The sequence below is a fragment of the Bos javanicus genome, chromosome 6 (genome assembly GCF_032452875.1).
Source record: "Bos javanicus breed banteng chromosome 6, ARS-OSU_banteng_1.0, whole genome shotgun sequence".
Lineage (NCBI taxonomy): Eukaryota > Metazoa > Chordata > Mammalia > Artiodactyla > Bovidae > Bos > Bos javanicus.
The window spans coordinates 86,504,854-86,526,628 of record NC_083873.1 but is presented as its reverse complement, the minus strand read 5'-3'; the positions used below and the strand labels follow the sequence as shown (position 1 = coordinate 86,526,628).

Here is a 21,775-nt window from a genome sequence, read left to right as displayed (position 1 = left end):
TTCACTTTCTGCCATAAGGGTGGTGTCATCTGCATATGTGAAGTTATTGATATTTCTCCCAGCAATCTTGATTCCAGCTTGTGCTTCTTCCAGCCCAGCATTTCTCATGATGTACTCTGCATATAAGTTAAATAAGCAGGGTGACAATATACAGCCTTGATGTACTCCTTTTCCTCTTTGGAACCAGTCTGTTGTTCCATGTCCAGTTCTAACTGTTGCTTCCTGACCTGCATATAGGTTTCTCAAGAGGCAGGTCAGGTAATCTGGTATTCCCATCTCTTTCAGAATTTTCCACAGTTTATTGTGATCCACACAGTCAAAGGCTTTGTCATAGTCAATAAAGCAGAAATAGATGTTTTTCTGGAACTCTCTTGCTTTTTCCATGATCCAGCGGATGTTGGCAATTTGATCTCTGGTTCCTCTGCCTTTTCTGTTTTTTTTTTTTTCCTCTGCCTTTTCTAAAACATCTGGAAGTTCAGGGTTCACGTATTGCTAAAGCCTGGCTTGGAGAATTTTGAACATTACTTTACTAACGTGTGAGATGAGTGCAATTGTGTGTGGTGGTCTGAGCATTCTTTGGCATTGCCTTTCTTTGGGATTGGAATGAAAACTGACCTTTTCCAGTCCTGTGGCCACTGCTGAGTTTTCCAAATTTGCTGGCATATTGAGTGCAGCACTTTCACAGCATCATCCTTCAGGATTTGAAATAGCTCAACTGGAATTCCATCACCTCCATTAGCTTTGTTCATAGTGATGCTTCCTAAGGCCCACTTGACTTCACATTCCAGGATGTCTGGCTCTAGATGAGTGATCACACCATAATATTAAATAAACCAACTAAATGTTTTCCACTGAAGGTTTGATTTAATAGTTTACCATCTTCAAAATTAGCACACTAAATCACAGCAGAGGCAGTGTCAGCTTACTATTAGTCACTAAAGTGCTTTGTGGATATTCCTAAGCGGTATTCATACTTTATACTCTAGGTATTTATTCACTGATACAGTTCCCAGGCTAGCCTACAATCTCTATATAAGCATTTTATTTTTTGTTTGTATGTCCAGTGCCCAGCTAATGTCCAGGTCCTAGAAATACTTTACCTGGGAAAATATGTATATGTGGCTGTTCAAATGCGAGTGAACATGGCATGTGTGGAAATTAGTAATTTTTAAGTGACTAAAAATTAATGACTGTTAATAAACATCCTTATAATCATTTAAGAAAGACGTAATGAAAAGAAGTTTGGGATCAGAAAGATGGGAGTTTGCCAACTTTGCAACATGTTAATTATTAAGCACAGCATTTAACCTGAGTCTCAGTTTCCTCTTTTGCAAAATGAGATAACGTCTTAACATCTTGCAGCATTGTCATGAGAGAGCTAAGTCTTAGGTAGGAGTCCAGGGCCCTCAAGGAGGAGAAAAGGACAAATTTTTTTTTTCCTGCATGGCTTTGTCAAGATACACTATAACAATGTATCTTGCTCAAGGACATGTTTCTCCTTAACAAGAACCTTTTGACTGACCTTGTTATCTTAAGATGTATCTTGTAGGAGTGTGTCTGGTAAGACCTTTCTACTGTTCTATTCTTGTTAATTTCAGAAGTCTGTTGTGGCAGTGGGTCTGGTAAAAGTATATAAGGCCTTGATAAGACTAGTAAGGGGGGCACACTCCATCCCCTTTCTGATGTGTGTGTCAGAAGCTTTCCCTGTCCCTTTTTTGCTACACAAAACCTCTTGAATGATCGAGCCTGGTCCCTGGTCCCGAAGCTAAATCTTCGGAGATTACAAATTCGACATCATTCACCGTAAATTATCATCTTGGGAGCTCATCCGGGATCTTCAGGACAAGGTAAGAACACTCAGAGTTGTAGCCTCTCTGCTTTCTCAGTATACAGGTTTTCTGCTTTATTTTACTAACTCTATGGTGTACCTGTGTGTGTGAGTGATTGAAAGCCTATGGGCGAAACGTGTGGACCGAACTTTGGTTTCTTGGTCGCTTTTCCCGGTCTCTTTGATCATTCCGTAAATGCCTGGAGAATTAGAACTACTAACCTAATGCAGTACTTGGATGCAATCTTAAAAATGACAGAATTATCTCTGTTTGTTTCCAAGGCAAACCATTCAATATCACAGTAATCCAAGTCTATGCCCCAACCAGTAACGCTGAAGAAGCTGAAGTTGAACTGTTCTATGAAGACCTACAAGACCTTTTAGATCTAACACCCAAAAAAGATGTCCTTTTCATTATAGGGGACTGGAATGCAAAGTAGGAAGTCAAAAAACACCTGGAGTAACAGGCAAATTTGGCCTTGGAATACGGAATGAAGCAGGGCAAAGACTAATAGAGTTTTGCTAAGAAAATGCACTGGTCATAGCAAACACCCTCTTCCAACAACAGAAGAGAAGACTCTACACATGGAGATCATCAGATGGTCAGCACCGAAATCAGATTGATTATGTTCTTTGCAGCCAAAGATGGAGAAGCTCTATACCATCAACAAAAACAAGACCGGGAGCTGACTGTGGCTCAGACCATGAACTCCTTATTGCCAAATTCAGACTTAAATTGAAGAAAGTAGGGAAAACTACTAGACCATTCAGGTATGACCTAAATCAAATCCCTTATGATTATACAGTGGAAGTGAGAAATAGATTTAAGGGCCTAGATCTGATAGATAGAGTACCTGAGGAACTATGGAATGAAGTTCGTGACATTGTACAGGAGACAGGGATCAAGACTCTCCCCATGGAAAAGAAATGCAAAAAAGCAAAATGGCTATCTGAGGAGGCCTTACAAATAGCTGTGAAAAGAAGAGAAATGAAAAGCAAAGGAGAAAAGGAAAGTTATAAGCATCTGAATGCAGAGTTCCAAAGAATAGCAAGAAGAGATAAGAAAGCCTTCCTCAACGATCAATGCAAAGAAATAGAGGAAAACAACAGAATGGGAAAGACTAGAGATCTCTTCAAGAAAATTAGAGATACCAAGTGAATATTTCATGCAAAGATGGGCTCGAGAATGGATAGAAATGGTATGGACCTAACAGAAGCAGAAGATATTAAGAAGAGGTGGCAAGAATACACAGAAGAACTGTACAAAAAAGATCTTCACGATCCAGATAATCACGATGGTGTGATCAATGACCTAGAGCCAGACATCCTGGAATGTGAAGTCAAGTGGGCCTTAGGAAGCATCACTATGAACAAAGCCAGTGGAGGTGATGGAATTCCAGTTGAGCTATTTGAAATCCTGAAAGATGATGCTGTGAAAGTGCTGCACTCAGTAGGCCAGCAAATTTGGAAAACTCAGCAGTGGCCACAGGACTGGAAAAGGTCCGTTTTCATTCCAATCCCAAAGAAAGGCAATGCCAAAGAATGCTCAAACTACTGCACAATTGCATTCATCTCACATGCTAGTAAAGTAATGTTCAAAATTCTCCAAGCCAGGCTTCAGCAATACGTGAACCATGAACTTCCTGATGTTCAAGCTGGTTTTAGAAAAGGCAGAGGAACCAGAGATCAAATTGCCAACATCCGCTGGATCATGGAAAAAGCAAGAGAGTTCCAGAAAAACATCTATTTCTGCTTTATTGACTATGACAAAGCCTTTGACTGTGTGGATCACAATAAACTGTGGAAAATTCTGAAAGAGATGGGAATTCCAGACCACCTGACCTGCCTCTTGAGAAATCTGTATGCAGGTCAGGAAGCAACAGTTAGAACTGGACATGGAACAACAGACTGGTTCCAAAGAGGAAAAGGAGTACATCAAGGCTGTATATTGTCACCCTGCTTATTTAACTTATATGCAGAGTACATCATGAGAAACGCTGGGCTAGAAGAAACACAAGCTGGAATCAAGATTGCTGGGAGAAATATCAGTAACCTCAGATATGCAGATGACACCACCCTTATGGCAGAAACTGAAGAAGAACTAAAAAGCCTCTTGATGAAAGTGAACGTAGAGAGTGAAAAAGTTGGCTTAAAGCTCAACATTCAGAAAACAGATCATGGCATCCCGTCCCATCACTTCATGGGAAATAGATGGGGAAACAGTGAAAACTGGCAGACTTTATTTTTTGGGCTCCAAAATCACTGCAGATGGTGACTGCAGCCATGAAAGAGGCTTACTCCTTGGAAGGAAAGTTATGACCAACCTAGACAGCATATTCAAAAGCAGAGACATTACTTTGCCAACAAAGTTTCGTCTGGTCAAGGCTATGGTTTTTCCTGTGGTCGTGCATGGATGTGAGAGTTGGACTGTGAAGAAGGCTGAGCGCCGAAGAATTGATGCTTTTGAACTGTGGTGTTGGAGAAGACTCTTCAGAGTCCTTTGGACTGCAAGGAGATCCAACCAGTCCATTCTGAAGGAGATCAGCCCTGGGATTTCTTTGGAAGGAATGATGCTAAAGCTGAAACTCCAGTACTTTGGCCACCTCATGCGAAGAGTTGACTCATTGGAAAAGACTCTGATGCTGGGAGGGATTGGGGGCAGGAGGAGAAGGGGACTACAGAGGATGAGATGGCTGGATGGCATCACTGACTTGATGGACGTGAGTTTGAGTGAACTCCGGGAGTCGGTGATGGACAGGGAGGCCTGGCGTGCTGCGATTCATGGGGTTGCAAAGAGTTGGACATGACTGAGTGACTGAAGTGAACTAAACTGAACTGAACCTAATCTGTCATATTATAGACTTTCAGGGGACTTGTAATCCATGCCGTTACTGTGTACTTTTACTTAGACCCCTAGCTTGGTAGTCACAGGGAACCTAGACTTGCTAGGAGCACATTTGGGAATGAGGTGGAACTCTAGCTTCAGCAGCATCTCTCTTGGCTTCTTCCATACAGGACCAGAGTCCCAAAAGGGAGTCCTTGTCGTAGCTGTGCCCCAAACTTTATGGATGGAAGCGCTGCCAGCAACCTAACAACACAGGTTCGTTCGGAATCCCAGATTGGAAGTACAGTGTGCTTCTTCCTTTGGTAGTGCTAGCTCTTAGCAGACTAGATAAAGCTCTCCAGTGGCTTACTGATGTGGCAATGACTCACGGCTTCTACTGCAGTCAGGACTGTACTCAGGAATGTAGCTTATTCTTATCAATAAGAAGTAGAGATAATTTACACACCTGACACAGCGTTTAGCTCAGAGTAGGTTCCCAATAAAAGGTAGTTCTATTATTATTTACTGTATATGTCCAGGAGTAATTAAACAAGTCTTTGTATAAATCATTAAAATTTCTGAATTAACATATTGAGTTTACTAGAACTATTCAGAAAACAGAAAACAATGTATGACATTCTCCCTTTACAGGGTCTTTACCACTTTCTCTAGTTGTGTGAGCTCAAAGATCCAGCACAGCCAAAAAACAAATAAGATAAAATTGGTACCCCAACACGTACCTCGGAGAAGGCAATGGCACCCCACTCCAGTACTCTTGCCTGGAAAATCCCATGGACAGAGGAGCCTGGTGGGCTGCAGTCCATGGGGTCGCTACGAGTCAGATACGACTGAGAGACTTCCCTTTCACTTTTCACTTTCACGAGTTGGAGAAGGAAATGGCAACCCACTCCAGTGTTCTTGCCTGGAGAATCCCAGGGATGGGGGAGTCTGGTGGGCTTCCGTCTATGCGGTCCCACAGAGTTGGACACAACTGAAGTGACTTAGCAGCAACATGTATCCTACCCATGTTACAGAATTCTTAGATGAATCTAATATACGTGAAGGTTGTAAACTGGAAATGTTAAACAAATTGCTAATTTTTATTTTTGTATCTTCCATCTAAGTGCTTCGGCTATCATTTTTACTTTTTTTTGTCATTGCATGATTTAAAAATGCATTTTTATGTCCTTGGAGAAATTTGTCTCTTAAGAAAAATCAAAGCTAAAACTTGCCACTTACTTACAAAGATATCATGAGCCCAGTGGCCTAATATTTGCTACAGATTCATACAATTCTCATCCTAAGAGACATAGAACGGAGAAGGCAATGGCACCCCACTCCAGTACTCTTGTCTGGAAAATCCCACGGACAGAGGAGCTTGGTGGGCTGCAGTCCATGGGATCGCTAAGAGTCGGACAGGACTGAGCGACTTCACTTTCACTTTTCACTTTCATGCATTGGAGAAGGAAATGGCAAGCCACTCCAGTGTTCTTGCCTGGAGAATCCCAGGGACCAGGGAGCCTGGTGGGCTGCCGTCTATGGGGTTGCCCAGAGTCGGACACGACTGAAGCGACTTAGCAGTAGCAGCAGCAAGAGACATAGATATTGAAATAGCCAAAAGAAGTTTTAAAGGCAAAGTGTTATGAATTGTTCTATTCTCACCATAGTTCTGCTCACTGAAAGCAGAAATTGAAGAAAACGTAGAAACTTTAAAAAGTCAGTGGCATATTTCATCAGGCACCGAATGTGCCATTGACTCTCCTATTAGCCTTTACCTTAGAAATTTAGGACATGAGCTTTATAGGAACATTGACTTTGTGTGTTTATGAGGTGAGTCTGTTATTTGGGGTTTTTAATGTGGGTTCACAGCTAATAGTTCCTAAATTTAGCTGCATATCAGAATCACCAAGAAATCCACCCCAGATCTATTGTGACAAAATTGTGAGTCCTAGAAACAGTATTTTGAACAAACTTTCCACTTTTAGTGCTCTTCCCTTTGCTAGTGGTTCTGTACTTCTCAGGGTTCTCAGTGTCAGGACGAAATCTATCTGGTATGTCATAAATATCCTGCTGCTGCTGCTGCTGCTGCTGTCGCTTCAATCACGTCCGACTCTGTGCGACCCCATAGACCGAAGCCCACCAGGCTTCCCCATCCCTGGGATTCTCCAGGCAAGAACACTGGAGTGGGTTGCCATTTCCTTCTCCAATGCATGAAAGTGAAGAGTGAAAGTGAAGTCGCTCAGTCGTGTCCGACTCTTAGCGACCCCATGGATTGTAGCCCACCAGACTCCTCCATCCATGGGATTTTCCATTGGATTTTCCAGGCAAGAGTACTGGAGTGGGGTGCCATTGCCTTCTCCGAATAAACATCCTAGTGTGACTTAATTTAATGTGCCATTTCTTCAGAAATGCTAATGGTGGAATTTGGGCCTCTATTATAGCTTGGGGTGGGGGTGGTTGATGGAGGAGAAACTGTGCTTCCTGGCTCCCCCAAATGACATTACCTAGGGAAAGCTTCCTTTTATTACCTTCCCATAAAATCAGCCCTACATATAAATTATGCATCACTAAACAGAGTTGAATTTCAGGAAAAGAAAATGTAGGCAAAATCCATGGAAAATCTGGAGAACTCCTGGAATATTGACTAGGAAGTCCCTACAAAGCTTGCTGGTTTTTTTTTTTTTTTTAAATGAAAGCGAATGTATATGACCTTTCTCACGGACTAGTGAATTGTTCTCATTGGAGTTACTTAACATGGGCTGGATCCATACTGAGCAAGGATGTTGTAAGGGTATTCAAACATTAGGTTAGAATCTCTCAATAACATAGCAACAATTACTCTTTTGGTTTGGTATTTCCCCAGTTAGTGACAAGTAGGATTAAAGCCTTTACTGTTTTTTTTTTTGGCTGCTCTGCTACATGCAGGATCTTAGTTTCCCTTACCACCAAGGATTGAACCTGAGCCCTCTGCACTGGAAGCTCAGAGTCTTAACCACTGGATCCCCAGGGAAGTCTCTAAAGCTTTTACTTTTTTTTTTTTTTTTTAAGTTTTTGGTTGCACTAGGTCTTCATTGCTGCACACAGGCTTTCTCTAGTTGCAGCAAGTGAGGGCTATTCTTTGTCGCATTGCACTGGCTTCTCATTGTGGTGGCTTCTCTTGTTGTGGAGCACAGGCTATAGGTGTGGGCTCAGTAGTTGTGGCTCAAGAACCCTAGAGTGAGGGCTCAGTAGTTGTGATACTGGGGTTAGCATCTTCCCGGACCAGGGATTGAACTTGTATCCCCTGCATTGGCAGGCGGATCCTTATCCACTTGAACACCAGGGAAGTCCAAGCCTTTACTTTTGATATATGTCTTTCAGCTCCTTTAGTTTGACCTTTCCCTAGATGCCTCTGCCCAGGGCTGCCATAAGGCTCAGAAGATGATTTCAAAATAGCAAGATTTCTATAGACAGTCTAAACAGCTCTTGAAGTTACTCTCACGGTCTAGACACTCCTATTTCTCCTGTAAATTATTTGTCCTCCTATAATTCATCTTCCAAACCACTGCCAGAGCCCAGTTTCAAAATGTAAATCTGCTTATATCACTTTAAATGGGCACCCTCATATCTTTCAGATAAGTTCAAGTTCCTCACAATGCAGGTATAAGCCTTTTTAATGATCTGGACTTTTCATCATCCCCACTATTAGCATTCTTGCCACAAACCATTGCAATTCCTTAAATTCTCTAAATCTCATGTTTCTGAGATTGTGTAAAAATTCCTTCCTTGACCAAGGACAGTATTCCCTTCATTTTGCTAATGTTTATTGGTTCCTTCAAGATCCAACTTTGTTGTCAACTCTCTTGACATGGTCTTTAACCCCATAAGAGCGTGAAAGTGTCCCTCTTTTCAAGTCCAATGGTATCCTGATATGTTAATATTAATACCTCATTATCACAGTAAATGTAATATGCTGCAATTAATTTCTTATCCATCTTCCTACCAGATTGTGAGAACCTGGAAAGAAGGAACTACTTTCATTATACATTTCTCAGGTCTAGTACAAAAAGTGCATTAATAAATATCTCTGAAATTAATGACTGTCAGAACAGATCACTCACTCCTTACTAAGATATGAGGTCAGATTCATGGTCAAAATTCAAGATAACTGTCACCAGTAGAAATTGTAACGAGTAGAAAAGATTGTGGGGGGTGCTATTGAAATATGGTTCAGGCAGGGGAGGGAGGCTCAAGAGGAAAGGGACATACATATATATGTATGACTGACTGAATTATGACTGATTCGCATTGTTGTATAGCAGAAACCAATATAAAATCATAAATAAATTTTCCACCAACTAAAAAAAAAAGAAGAAAATACAGTCCAATGTATAAATTCTGAATGGAGAGTAGGCCTAGGAGCTCACAAAGATGTCTGGAAGTTGTAAGAATGGAACAAGAATGGAGTTGGTGGAAGTAAAACTACTTTATTGAGTTTTTCCAGGGATAGTTCTTGTGATAGCTTAGACTTTTATCCCAAGTTTTATTTGAAGAAGAATACATAGAAAGCAGGTGCCAGGGATTAGTTAATCCTTTTTCCTCCTTGAAATCTTGAGATTAATTTGTGATTATAATGTTAAATGGAATAATTAATTTTGTGTAAATGAAGTATAACAAGTGATCATTATATAATTATATGCCAGGTAAACTATTTCACATGCAAGCTTGCAAATAACAGTATTGTATTTGCTCAAATGACTTCAATATAAATTAGTACTATTATACACTATTGCACTATTACACTATGTATACTATTATATACAATATAAGTTAGTACGGCAGACTCTAGTAAGTGTTTGTTATAAATGGAGCCTACAAGTAGAATTAAATTTGAAATACATATGAAGATTATTTTATTTTTTAGATTTTGGAATATTTTATTTGTAATAGTAAATAATGCTTCAGATAAAGATATACAACTTCTAAAAATATCCTTTCAGTACTTTGGTTTTTAAATGGAAAAATATATACATATGGTAAACAAATTAATCACATATATACAATAAAAAACTTCTTCCTCTCATCCTAGACCCACAATTTCTCTCCAGATGTTGCTATTGTTAACAATTTCCAGAAATGCGCTCAAGATTTTCTTTCCAAGTACAAGCTCAGACATGTGTGTGTTTGTTTACAAATATATGTGAGTGCATATAAATATAAATATACATATTCTAAGTAGAAATGGTAATATACTCTTCTGAACATGGTTTTTATTCTTCAGTATGTTAGAGATCATGCCATATCAGCACATATAGATCCACTTCATTCTCTTTAATGGTTGTATAGTATTCCATTTTAATGACTAGACCTAATTTCTTAAATCATTTATTTAAATTGATGGTTAACTTTTATTCTCCCATTTTTATGATAGACAATGCTTCAGTGAATATTTCCGCACATATCTTGGCTTAAAGATTAAAGTACAGGTTTATATTTTTAATAGAAAAATATCCTATCCAATGTCCAATTTACTGTTGACTTTTTCATTTTTGTTACTTTTTTGTCAAATATAAATGTTACTTATAAAACCAGCATTATATCTCTTAACCCACAAACGTATACACACATACACATACACACACATATATCATACAGATACAGGTGGGCATGTAGGTAGAGAGATAGACTATCAGGATTTTATGACACAGACTTTTGTTTTAAGTGTAGAGGGGAAAGCAGACTAAATGTAACATATAAGAAACCCATACTTATGGAATTCTCTGGAGGTCCAGTGGTTAGGACTCCGCACTTTCACTGTCAAGGGCCTGTGTTTGATCCCTGGTCGAGGAACTCAGATTCCATAATCTCCGTGGTGCAGTCAAAAGGAAAAAAAAAGAAATAGGTACTTCCAAGTCCCCTGGACTGGAGGAGATCAAACCAGTCAATCCTAAAGGAAGTCAATCCTGAATATTCATTGGAAAGACTGATGCTGAAGCTGAAGCTCCAATACTTTGGCCACCTGATGTGAAGAGCTGACTCACTGGAAAAGACCCTGATGCTGGGAAAGATAGAAGGCAGGAGGAGAAGGGACAACAGGGAATGAGATGGTTGGATGGCATCACCAACTCAACAGACATGAGTTTGAGCAAACACCGGGAGATGGTGAAAGACAGTGAAGCTGGTGTCCTGCAGTCCATCAGGTCACAGAGTTGGACACGACTGAGCGACTGACGAAAAAAGACCTCTTTACAGTGATGAGTCTCAATCCTCTGATGTCCTTCAGACCAGCAGGGTATATATATATCTGCCATAGACCCTAGAATATGCTTGGGCAGTAGTTATCTTAGAGCTTAGCCTTCAGCTTGGTATTTTCTAATTCGATAGAATTTATCTAGAAGAATTTTATTTTCCTGGGAAGGAAGCTATTTTAAATCCTTAGATACATTATTAACAAATATTGAGGTGACTATATGCCAATTATATGTCAGTTAACCTATAAGTAAATACTGAGGTGGGATCAGAGGAAAGAAGCAGAATTAAAATACATTTCCTTTAAATAACATCTAAGAAAATAATAATAGTTGCCACTTATTTTTTTCTAAAGTGCCAAGTAACTCACAACTCTGTGCAGGAGTTAGTTAACATTATCTGCATCTTTGGCACCCCACTCCAGTACACTTGCCTGGAAAATCCCACGGACGGAGGAGCCTGGTAGGCTGCAGTCCATGGGGTCTCGAAGAGTCAGACACGACTGAGCGACATCAGTTTTTTTCACTTTCATGCATTGGAGAAGGAAATGGCGATCCACTCCAGTGTTCTTGCCTGGAGAATCCCAGGGACGGGGGAGCCTGGTGGGCTGCCGTCTATGGGGTTGCACAAAGTCGGACACGATTGAAGTGACTTAGCAGCTTAGCAGCAGTATCTTTTAATTTAGGAAAACAAAGCTCAGAGAGATTAAGTAATGACCAACGTTACACTGCTAGACAGTGATATAGCCAGAACTTTATCAGACTCTCTGACTCTTAAGTCTTGTTTTTCCTAATTAAATTATTGTTAAAGAAGGAAAAACATTATTCTTCCAAATAGCATAGTAGATTCACCTTTCTTTCATGCCTCTTTTCCCCAGTGTCCTTTGATCCTTGTGACACTAGAGCTCATTTGTCTATTGTGCTTCCTTTTCCTTTTGCTCTCAGTTTAGAAACACAGTCTTCAGACATCATTTCACAGCAGGTGGAAAACTTGTCAAAAATCCCAAGTATAGCAGAATTACCAAATTTAAAAGTGATGAAACACTGCATAGACCATCACAGCAAGGGTACACAAGAAATTGCGAACACATTTGAGGAGAACTGGATGACTGGAGGATAGTGGTTAGAGGCAAACCTTACTTTCTGTGTGTTTGTGTGTGTGTATGTGTGTGTGTGGGTTCTATAAACATGCTTGTATATGTGTGTATATATCATCTTGTATGGCTTGAATTTTATTTAAACGCTAAGTTCCTTAATTACCTATTTTAAAGAGATGATTATTCAGAAAGAGAGCTATTAACAAAGGCTTCTCAGGTATTTTGCATCCTGTGGTTGATGCTCAGAGCTTTGACCCTGTTTGCACCCTAGCTTTTGCCCTCCTAGGAAAAGCTGGTTGATGTAACTACTACGCAGTTCCTGACCAATCCAAAGTACTACCACCTGATCTTTGTAAATATGGCCAGAGGATGCCATAGCCCATCATTCCACTTTCTAAATATCCTCAGTTCAGTTCAGTTCAGTCGCTCAGCTTGTCCAACTCTTTTCAACCCCATGAACTGCAGCACGCCAGGCCTCCCCGTATATCACCAACTCCCAGAGTTTACCCAAACTCATGTCCATTGAGTCAGTGATGCCATCCAATCATCTCATCCTCTGTCGTCCCCTTCTCCTCCTGCCTTCAATCTTTCCCAACATCAGGGTCTTTTCAAATGAGTCAGCTCTTTGCATCAGGTGGCCAAAGTATTTGGAGTTTCAGCTTCAACATCAGTCCTTCCAATGAACACTCAGGACTGATCTGCTTTAGGATGGACTGGTTGGCTCTCCTTGCAGTCCAAGAGTCTCTCAAGAGTCTTCTCCAACACCACAGTTCAAAAGCATCAATTCTTCGGTGCTCAGCTTTCTTTATAGTCCAACTCTCACATCCATACATGACTACTGGAAGAACCATAGCCTTGACTAGATGGACCTTTGTTGACAAAGTAATGTCTCTGCTTTTTAATATGCTGTCTAGGTTGGTCAGTGTGAATTTTACACAGTAGCACCAATTCAGCATCCATAGAGAATTCAGCTTTTTGACACCCTTATATATCTTCAGTTCAGTTCAGTTCAGTTAGTCACTCAGTCGTGTCCGACTCTTTGCGACCCCATGAATCGCAGCACCGCAGCACGTCAGGCCTCCCTGTCCATTACCAACTCCCAGAGTTCACCCAGACTCACATCCATAGAGTCAGTGACGCCATCCAGCCATCTCATCCTCTGTCATCCCCTTCTCCTCTTGCCCCCAATCCCTCCCAGCATCAGAGTCTTTTCCAATGAGTCAACTCTTTGCATGAGGTGGCCAAAGTACTGCAGTTTCAGCTTTAGCATCATTCCTTCCAAAGAAATCCCAGGGCTGATCTCCTTCAGAATGGACTGGTTGGATCTCCTTGCAGTCCAAGGGACTCTCAAGAGTCTTCTCCAATACCACAGTTCAAAAGCATCAATTCTTCAGTGCTCAGCCTTCTTCACAGTCCAATTCTCACATCCATACATGACCACAGGAAAAACCATAGCCTTGACTAGATGAAACTTTGTTGGCAAAGTAATGTCTCTGCTTTTGAATATGCTATCTAGGTTGGTCATAACTTTCCTTCCAAGGAGTAAGCGTCTTTTAATTTCCTGGCTGCAGTCACCATCTGTAGTGATTTTGGAGCCCCCAAAAATAAAGTCTGACACTGTTTCCACTGTTTCCCCATCTATTTCCCTTGAAGTGATGGGACCAGATGCCATGATCTTCGTTTTCTGAATGTTGAGTTTTAAGCCAACTTTTTCACTCTCCACTTTCACTTTCATCAAGAGGCTTTTGAGTTCCTCTTCACTTTCTGCCATAAGGGTGGTGTCATCTGCATATCTGAGGTTATTGATATTTCTCCCAGCAATCTTGATTCCAGCTTGTGCTTCTTCCAGTCCAGCATTTCAGTAAATCAATTCTTTGTGATAACTGTGTAGACATTATATTTTAACTCTACTGTGCTGTATGTCCTGACTTTTAAAAAATTAATTATTTTAATTGGAGGATAATTACTGTATAATATTGTGATGGTTTTTGCCATACATCAACATGAATCAGCCACAGTTATACATGTGTCCTGAAACCCCTCCCACCTCCCTCCTCACCCTATTCCTCAGTTGTCTCAGAGCACAAATGTCCTGACTCTTTACTGAACTACATCCTAATTCTTTTCCTCTCTAGAGCCTGACTCTGGTCCTCACTACATCCTGACTCTTCACCTCTCTATGGCCTGACCCTTTACCTCACTACATCCTGTCTCTTTTCCTCTCTATGGCCTGACTCTGGTCCTCACTACATCCTGATTCTGGCTTCCAGCTTGTTAATTTAAAAATATTTGCCATGGGAAAAAATGGACTACTAATATAAAATAATCCTTTTTTTAAAAAATTAATATTTCTTGACTGTATATTTCATTTAAACAATGAATCAGCTATTCTCTTTCCCAGATACTTAAATTTTAACAGACTAATTTTAATAAGTGAAGAAGCTGCAGTATTTGGAGGTTTATTGGTTGGTCATGTGTCAATCATTATTATTACTTTTACTCTGTCACAGAATGATTATCCAAATGCAATCTATGGAAAAGATAAAAATCAGTTACCATGGTCTTATTGGTGATGGACAGGGAAGCCTGGCATGCTGCAGTCCACGGGGTCACAAAGAGTTGGACACAACCGAGCAACCAAACTGAACTGATGGTGTTATTAATGTGAATATAAACCAAAGGACAAAGCTAACCTAAGAAACATATCATTGCATCAAAAACAAATCTTTGAACTTGTGGATCTAGTGGATCAATTTTTCCTGTCAGATAAAAGAATGAAGCAGTGATAGTGGTGATAAAATGCACCTTTGTCTTTCCTTGGAAGTAACTGGTAGCTTCAATTCCTGAAGTTCTTTTGTATCTACTCAATGTAATAAACTTCCTTTAATCTTAGATGATGAATAGCACCTTAATCACAGGTTACACAAATGGGCACTGTTTCTTTATGGTACTTGACTTCAGTTCCTTTTCCTTTTGCCACCCTAGGCTTATTGACATCCATGGTTCATGATTTTTTGTTTCTTTCAAATGCAAAGGCAGCTGTGGGGTGGGATCCTTTGAGATTAACTCAACTTCATTGCATATCAGAAGAAAGGTATGTTCACCTTTTGCAACTGAAGGGCACATACAATAAAATGAGTCCCTTCATTTATTTGTTAGTAATCAGAACAATTGTCCCCTTCCAGCTCCTTTCCCAGCTCCTAATAATGTGCTCTTTAGAGCCAAGAGGGCTTCTTTTGAAGACATTCCTACTGATGGGAGGCGGTTGTTTTTCTCATTCTTTTTCCTTACTTTCCCCCAAATCCAGAGTGTATCTTTCTACCAATTTAGACTAGTTCTACCTCTGAAATTCTTGTCAGAGAAGCAGGCTGACACCCTGTCAGTGCTGTGCTGTGCCGTGCTTAGTCACTCAGTTGTGTCTGACTCTTTGCAACCCCATGGACTATAGCCCACCAGGCTCCTTTGTCCCTGGGATTCTCCAGGCAAGAATAACGGAGTGGGTGACCATTCCCTTCTCCGGGGGATCTTCCTGATCCAGGGATAGAACCTGGGTTTCCTGCATTGCAGGCAGATTCTTTACCATCTGAGCCACGAGGGAAGCCCATTTAGTACTGTGAAAGTGAAAAGTGAAAGTGAAAGTCGCTCAGTCGTGTCTGACTCTTTACGACCCCATGGACTACATAGTCCATGGAATTCTCCAGGCCAGAACACTGGAGTGGGTAGCCTTTCCCTTCTCCAAGGGATATTCCCAACCCAGGGATTGAACCTAGGTCTCCCGCACTGCAGACAGATTCTTTACCAGCTGAGCCACAAGGGAAGCCCATTTAGTACTGTAGTAAGTGCTAAATAACCATACTAGAAGAATACGTTTATATGGTTTATGATTAAATTATCATAGACAAGGTGCTGGAGCTCTCTCCTATTTAATCTCTGTATCTGAGCTTGGATGCCTCTCCTCTTTCACCTTTCTAGGACCCCACACACCAATTATGCCTACTTTCTTCTAGTTACACAACTAAATTTTTATCACCAGACTCCTTTCCCAATATTTCAATATTACTGTCACTCAACTTAATCCAAACAAAGCAAAACATAGCCCACTTTTGACCTATATTTCCTTTACTGCCTTGAGCTTCCCTAGTGGTTCAAACAATAAAGAATCTGCCTGCCAATGCAGGGGACACAGGTTCGATCCCTGAACTGGGAAGATCCCACATGCTACAGAGTAACTAAGCCTATGCACCACAACTATCGAGCCTGTGCTCTGGAGCCTGGGAGCCACAACTACTGAGGCCACGTGCCACAACTACTGAAGCCTGCGTGCCCTAGAGCCCGGGCTAAGCAACAAGAGAAGCCATGGCAATGAGAAGCCAGCACACTGCAACTAGAGAGTGCCCTTGCTTGCTATGAGATAAAGCCATGAAGCAATGAAGACTCAGCACAGCCAAAAATAAATAAAAAGATGAAGGCAAGACTAAATATGAGCAGAATTCCTAACATGTCCACATATTGTGATTTGTAGTAGTGATAATCTGTCAAGAAGAGCTAACCCATTTTCCTTCTTGAATGGGAGATCTAAGAAAAAACAATCTCTAGGATTCCTAAATGTTGTAGAAGACGTTCTCTTCTCTTTGATACTCCAGGTCCATAGAGCCAAGCCAGTCAGACATTTTTCTGTTCACTTTTGTTTTTGGTGAGGAAAGGTTTTCCAGGAAATACTGAACTTCCCTCTAAAAGTAGGCCAGAGTAAACAACTCAAACTTTAAATGCAATAATCTTGAAACTTTACATCTACTATTAAAAACAAGACAACAGGGCCAAAATGGAGTCAGTTATGCTAAGCCTCACATTTTCTGCTTTCCCAGAAACAGAATCTTCAGTGAGTCAGTCAGGAATTACCTTTTCCCCACTAGGGATATAATCTTCCTGATAGACCCCAACCAACCCCTGATAGACCTCAACCGCCTAAAGGAAAGAGACCTTGGCACAACCAATCCACTTTTTGCTAGCATAATTTCTTTGTCCTGCCCTCTTCTGCCTAGAAAAGTCTTTCATTTTGTACAGCTCCTGTACAAAAGGGAGCTCCTTTTTACCTGCTAGATGGGATGCTGCCCAATTCATGAATTGTTAAAACCAGGAAGATCTTTAAATTATACTCTGTTGAATTTTGTTTTTTAATGCAACTAATCTGAATGTCATTTTTTCCTAAGTCATCAGTTTAAGATGAATAATGAAAGTGTGATTGACATGATCTTTGGAGTTTGCTTTAAAATATTCCAATTAAGGATGAAAAAAAAGGTTGGGAGTGGTGGTGAAGGCAGATGCAACAAGAATGAAAAATGTTGATAATTTCTGAAAGTCTAGAAATTTATCACCCTTTAGAGATTTTCCACAACAAAGTTTTAAAATTTTAGTTTTTTTCTATTTTTCACTCTGATTTTTTTTTTTTTTTCCCCTACTAAAACTTGAGATGCTTGCCTATGGACAGAGGAGCCCGGTGGGCTACAGTCCATGCCATGTCAAGAGTCAGACAGGCCTTAGCAACTAAACATTATGGATTTGTCAGTTTCTGTTATGTGAGTACTGTAAGAAGCTAAATAATTAAAAGCATTATTTGTGATTAAAAAAAAACAACACACAAAACCTGAGGGGGTTCTGGCCACAGGAAGAAAACAGCACAAGCAGTGCTTCGCAAACCTCTGCTTGTCTATTCGTGAATACACTGAATGCTCAGGGGACCCTCTGATCTGTTACACACGTTTCACTTGAAAGCAGAGCGTTCCTATGAAACCTGTTGGAAGCCAAAATGGCATAAAGGGAGCAAACAATTACCCCAGCACACATCTTGCTAACGCGATAAAGCACAGACGCTCAAAGACGCAGTTCAAAGCTATGGCAGGGAGATGTTGAGTAGTTTCCCAAGAGAAAGCGTGGTGATGCCACCTCAGCCTGTATCAAGGCTGCTGCAAAACGCTGTTATTTTCAATTTTCGTCTTTTCACATAAAAAAATATCACAGCTATCTACTAACAAAAATAGGTACTAATGTGGGTCTTCCATAAAAGCTAAGTGACCTGGAGTGAATTTTCCAACACCGGAAGAATATCTATATACGTTATTAGCATATAACTATCTACAGATTTAATTTTACAACTAATAAAGTTGGCTTTCCGCACATAACCCAAGCTGGGCCGGGGGTGGGGGGAGCGTTATTAAATCTCCGCCGGCATCTCAATTATAACCAGAGTATCACAATTTCCTCCAGAAGCGGCGCTTTGGCACTTCACCTCACAAGGCGGGAGAAACCGCCCGGCGTCGGACGTCTCCAGCGGGCAATCCTCTCAGAACCGGAAGTCCTCTTCTCGCCTCAGTTTCCACAAAGTGAAAGAACCGCCGGCGGGTCGTACCGGTCCCCGGCCCCTCCCTACCCGTGGGCAGCCACGCCCCGAGGGCGGAGACCGGGAGGAGCCGCGAGCTCTCCTCCGCCTCCTCCCGACTCGCCGCTGCCCCCGGTGCCGGCGGCGCATGTGCCTGGCCACCCCTCCCCGGCCCTGGATTCCACTTCCTCTCCGCTGGCGCTGCCGCCGCAGCCGCCTTCAGGCCCCACGCCGCCTCCGGAGTCCATGGCCGGGACGCGCTGGGTGCTCGGGGCGCTGCTCCGAGGCTGCGGCTGCAACTGCAGCAGCTGCCGGCGCACCGGCGCCGCCTGCCTGCCCTTCTACTCGACCGCCGGCTCCTTTCCCTCGGGAGTCTCGGGTCGCCGCCGCCTGCTGCTGCTGCTCGGGGCCGCCGCGGCCGCCGCCTCTCAGACGCGGGGCTTCCAGAGCGGGCCTGTGACCGCCGGGAGGCTGGCGGGCCCTCCCACAGCGGCCGCGTCCGCCGCCGCCGCCGCGGCCGCTGCCTCGTACCCGGCCCTGCGCGCCCCTTTGCTGCCGCAGTCACTGGCGGCGGCTGCGGCGGGCCCGGCGCGGGGTTACAGCCAGGTACGTGGGTGCCGAGAAGGGCCGCGCGCCGGACCCTCCCCCGGCCGCGCGCCCGCGCCCCTCGGCGTGCGTCTCGCCGGCGCGCGCGGGGTTCCGCGGCACGCGCCGCACCCCCCTTCCGCTCCCACCCCCGCCCGCCCAGTCCTCCTATTGGGCCCCAGAACAAGGGACGCTTTCCCAGGCCTCGGGTTTTCTCCTTGTTTTTGTTCTCCTCTCGAGTCTGTGGTCGGTTGGGCAGTGTAAGTGTGACTGGGGGTGAATGTTGAGGCCTTGTTTCCCGCCGGCCTATGGTAGGTTTTGTGAGGCGGTCTCCGTCCCCGCCGCGCATCCCTGTCGCTCCCCGCCCCCCGGTCGTGAAGTTGGGAGGCTGGACCCCCGGAGGGTCGGGACTTTATGTGTCGCTCGAGCACTAGGCCTGGGCGGCCCTCGGCGCACCTCGCCGTCTGCTGCTGAGAAGCTTCCCGCACTCGCGTGGGCAGGGTTGGTGGGGGGTTGGGGGCACAAGCAGGCTGGTCCCCGGCGCTGTCCTCGCTCTCGAGTCCCGGGGGAAAGGCGGGTTGCCCCAGTTACTGAAGGTCACCTCCGCCTCTTCTGACGGAAGGTCCTTTAGGACCGTGGGTCACCGCCGGTGGGAAGGACAGCTTGGAGACCGATATGGGGGGAGGGGGGCCGAGGAGAGGAGGTGTCTGGGGCTGAGGATGACCTGGGGACCCAGGAGTGAGTCTACAGTAATTTACTTGATTTTTTAGTAAGTGTGTACAGATTGCAAATATTTTGTGCCTCATAGGAAGCTTTCCTTCTGCTTGTTAACGTGGCGTCTGGGAAATGTCAGCACACTTTTTTTGACTAACATGTTCTGATGCCTTGGGTCGTATTTATCTTAATTCAGTTTTTGCTTCTCCTTGAACTTCGGGAAACTGGGAAGCTGATCAGCATGGCTGCTGTCTGCCAGTGGCTGAGCTAATGGATTTGAATCTGGGCCCAATAGTTTTTGCTGCCCTTTTTTGTAAAAGCTTGTGATGCTTATGGAATTCTGGGAAAATGGGGAATGTTGTTTTGATTAAAAGAAAATAGTATGCCTTTGTGACCTGGCTGCTCTTTTTTTCTGATATTTTTTTCTGTGAATTTAGCTAATATAATGATATGTGTTGAGCCTTTACTAGTATTATACTGTGCTTGCATTATTGATTCCTTAAAATTATGTGTAAATCTTCGTGAAAATGACAGGAACATAAAAAAGCATGAAGTATCTCTCTTCAGTAGAGTGCAAGTCACTTGACTTAGAGCCTGTCTTCCCGTGTTGATAATCGTAGTGCTTGTTGCATTCTTATTAAATATGTATCAGGCCTTTGCTACACGTTCACATTTATCATTGACTCCTTAAAATTAGACAAGTTTTCATGTAAATGGTAGGATGGTACAAAGGAATCTGTTTCCTTAGCCTAGTAGAGTGCAAGTCTTAAAACCTGAGTTGTCTTCCCTGGTTATGGTTGTGGTGCTCGTTAGAACCTTGTTATGTTCCACTTTTTGTTTAGTTTCGTAAAATAGAGTTTTTTGCATGTGTCTCAAGCTCCAGTTACCTCACACTACTGCTTTTGTGATTAATGATCTTTTCCTTGTTCAGTTGACCTGACATACCAGTTGACAGGTTAATCTTTGCAAGTATCCTGCTGACTTGTTGATTTATACACTCCTAAATGTCTTTTATTAGCTCCCCTTTGCCTACCAGTTTAAGGACACACACTGAGCTTAACACTCAAGTCCTCTGCTGTGTGGTACCCAGTTCCTTTTGCCAGCTCATCTTCTTTGGCTCCTAATTGCACCCTGCAGTTTAGCTAAATGCAATTATTGCTGTTTTGCAAATGGGCTTCTGTTCCTACTGTTTGTTCCCCTTCTCAGACTGGACTGTCTGGCCCTTATATATTGCTCTCAGAATTCTAGCCTGCCTTCAGTGTTCATCTCATATCTTGTCTTGATTCTTTTGTTTGTGCTCTGTTTTCAATTTCTATAATATCTTTTATCGTAACTATAAACTTAAAACATCTTGTCCATGTCCTTGTCCTATGCTACATGGTAAGCTTTTTGAGATGGAGGCCCAGTTATGGCCTACTGTGGTTAGGAGGTGTTTAAATATTTGTCAAATTGAAGGGACCTCTCTTGTCCCGCTTTAACTAAAACACTATTAGGTGTAATTTAAAATTGATAAATTTAAAAACAAGCCTGGAATAAAATTTATATTCTGCCAAGCCATTATGCTGTGTATGCTTCTTGCTTTAGGACAATGTAAGCCAGAACAGGATGAGTTAAATTTGTGAATTTTCCTGGCCTCTGAAATAACTAATTGTCCCTAAAGAATAACATTCAGAGTCTTTTTGTAGAAATAAACATTTGCTAAGTACGTGTTCAAGATATATTTCTGCAATTCTTCATTTCTCTTGGAAGGAATCCAAAACTACCTACCTGGAGGATCTTCCACCTCTCCCTGAGTATGAATTGCCTCCGTCCAAGTTGGGAGAGGAAGTGGATGATGTTTATCTCATTCGAGCTCAAGGATTGCCATGGTCTTGCACTGTAGAAGATGTGCTTAGCTTTTTCTCAGGTATATTTTATGTATGTTTTAAATATGTAACTTTGGGACTCCACTGCAATCCAGTGGTTTAGACTCTGCTTCCACTGCAGGGGCACAGGTTTGATCTTTAATGGAGGGGGGACTAAGATCCCATGTGCCACATGGTGTGGCCAGAAAAAAAGTTGTAATTTCATTTGCGTAAAAGGTACTCCCATAAAATCCAAGTTAGACTATGCTGTAGACATCTT

The 21,775-nt window shown here is 42.4% G+C and overlaps 1 protein-coding gene across 4 annotated transcripts in view; it reads left to right on the top strand.

Annotated features, from left to right (window-relative positions):
- The first annotated feature begins 689 nt into the window (after positions 1-689).
- The window catches only part of GRSF1 (G-rich RNA sequence binding factor 1), a 40,432-nt gene continuing 19,346 nt past the window's right edge, over positions 690-21,775 (top strand). Inside the window, exons 1-3 of one of the 4 annotated variants that reach the window (XM_061420415.1) lie at positions 690-1,847; positions 4,844-4,928; positions 21,401-21,557. In XM_061420415.1, coding sequence (XP_061276399.1) covers positions 4,893-4,928; positions 21,401-21,557 — 193 coding nt within the window. In that variant the 5' untranslated portion in view covers positions 690-1,847; positions 4,844-4,892. Of the gene's footprint in view, positions 1,848-4,644; positions 4,929-17,201; positions 17,553-18,240; positions 18,959-19,086; positions 19,249-21,400; positions 21,558-21,775 lie in introns of those variants that run through there. The other 3 variants (XM_061420414.1, XM_061420416.1, XM_061420417.1) reach the window with 3 other exon arrangements.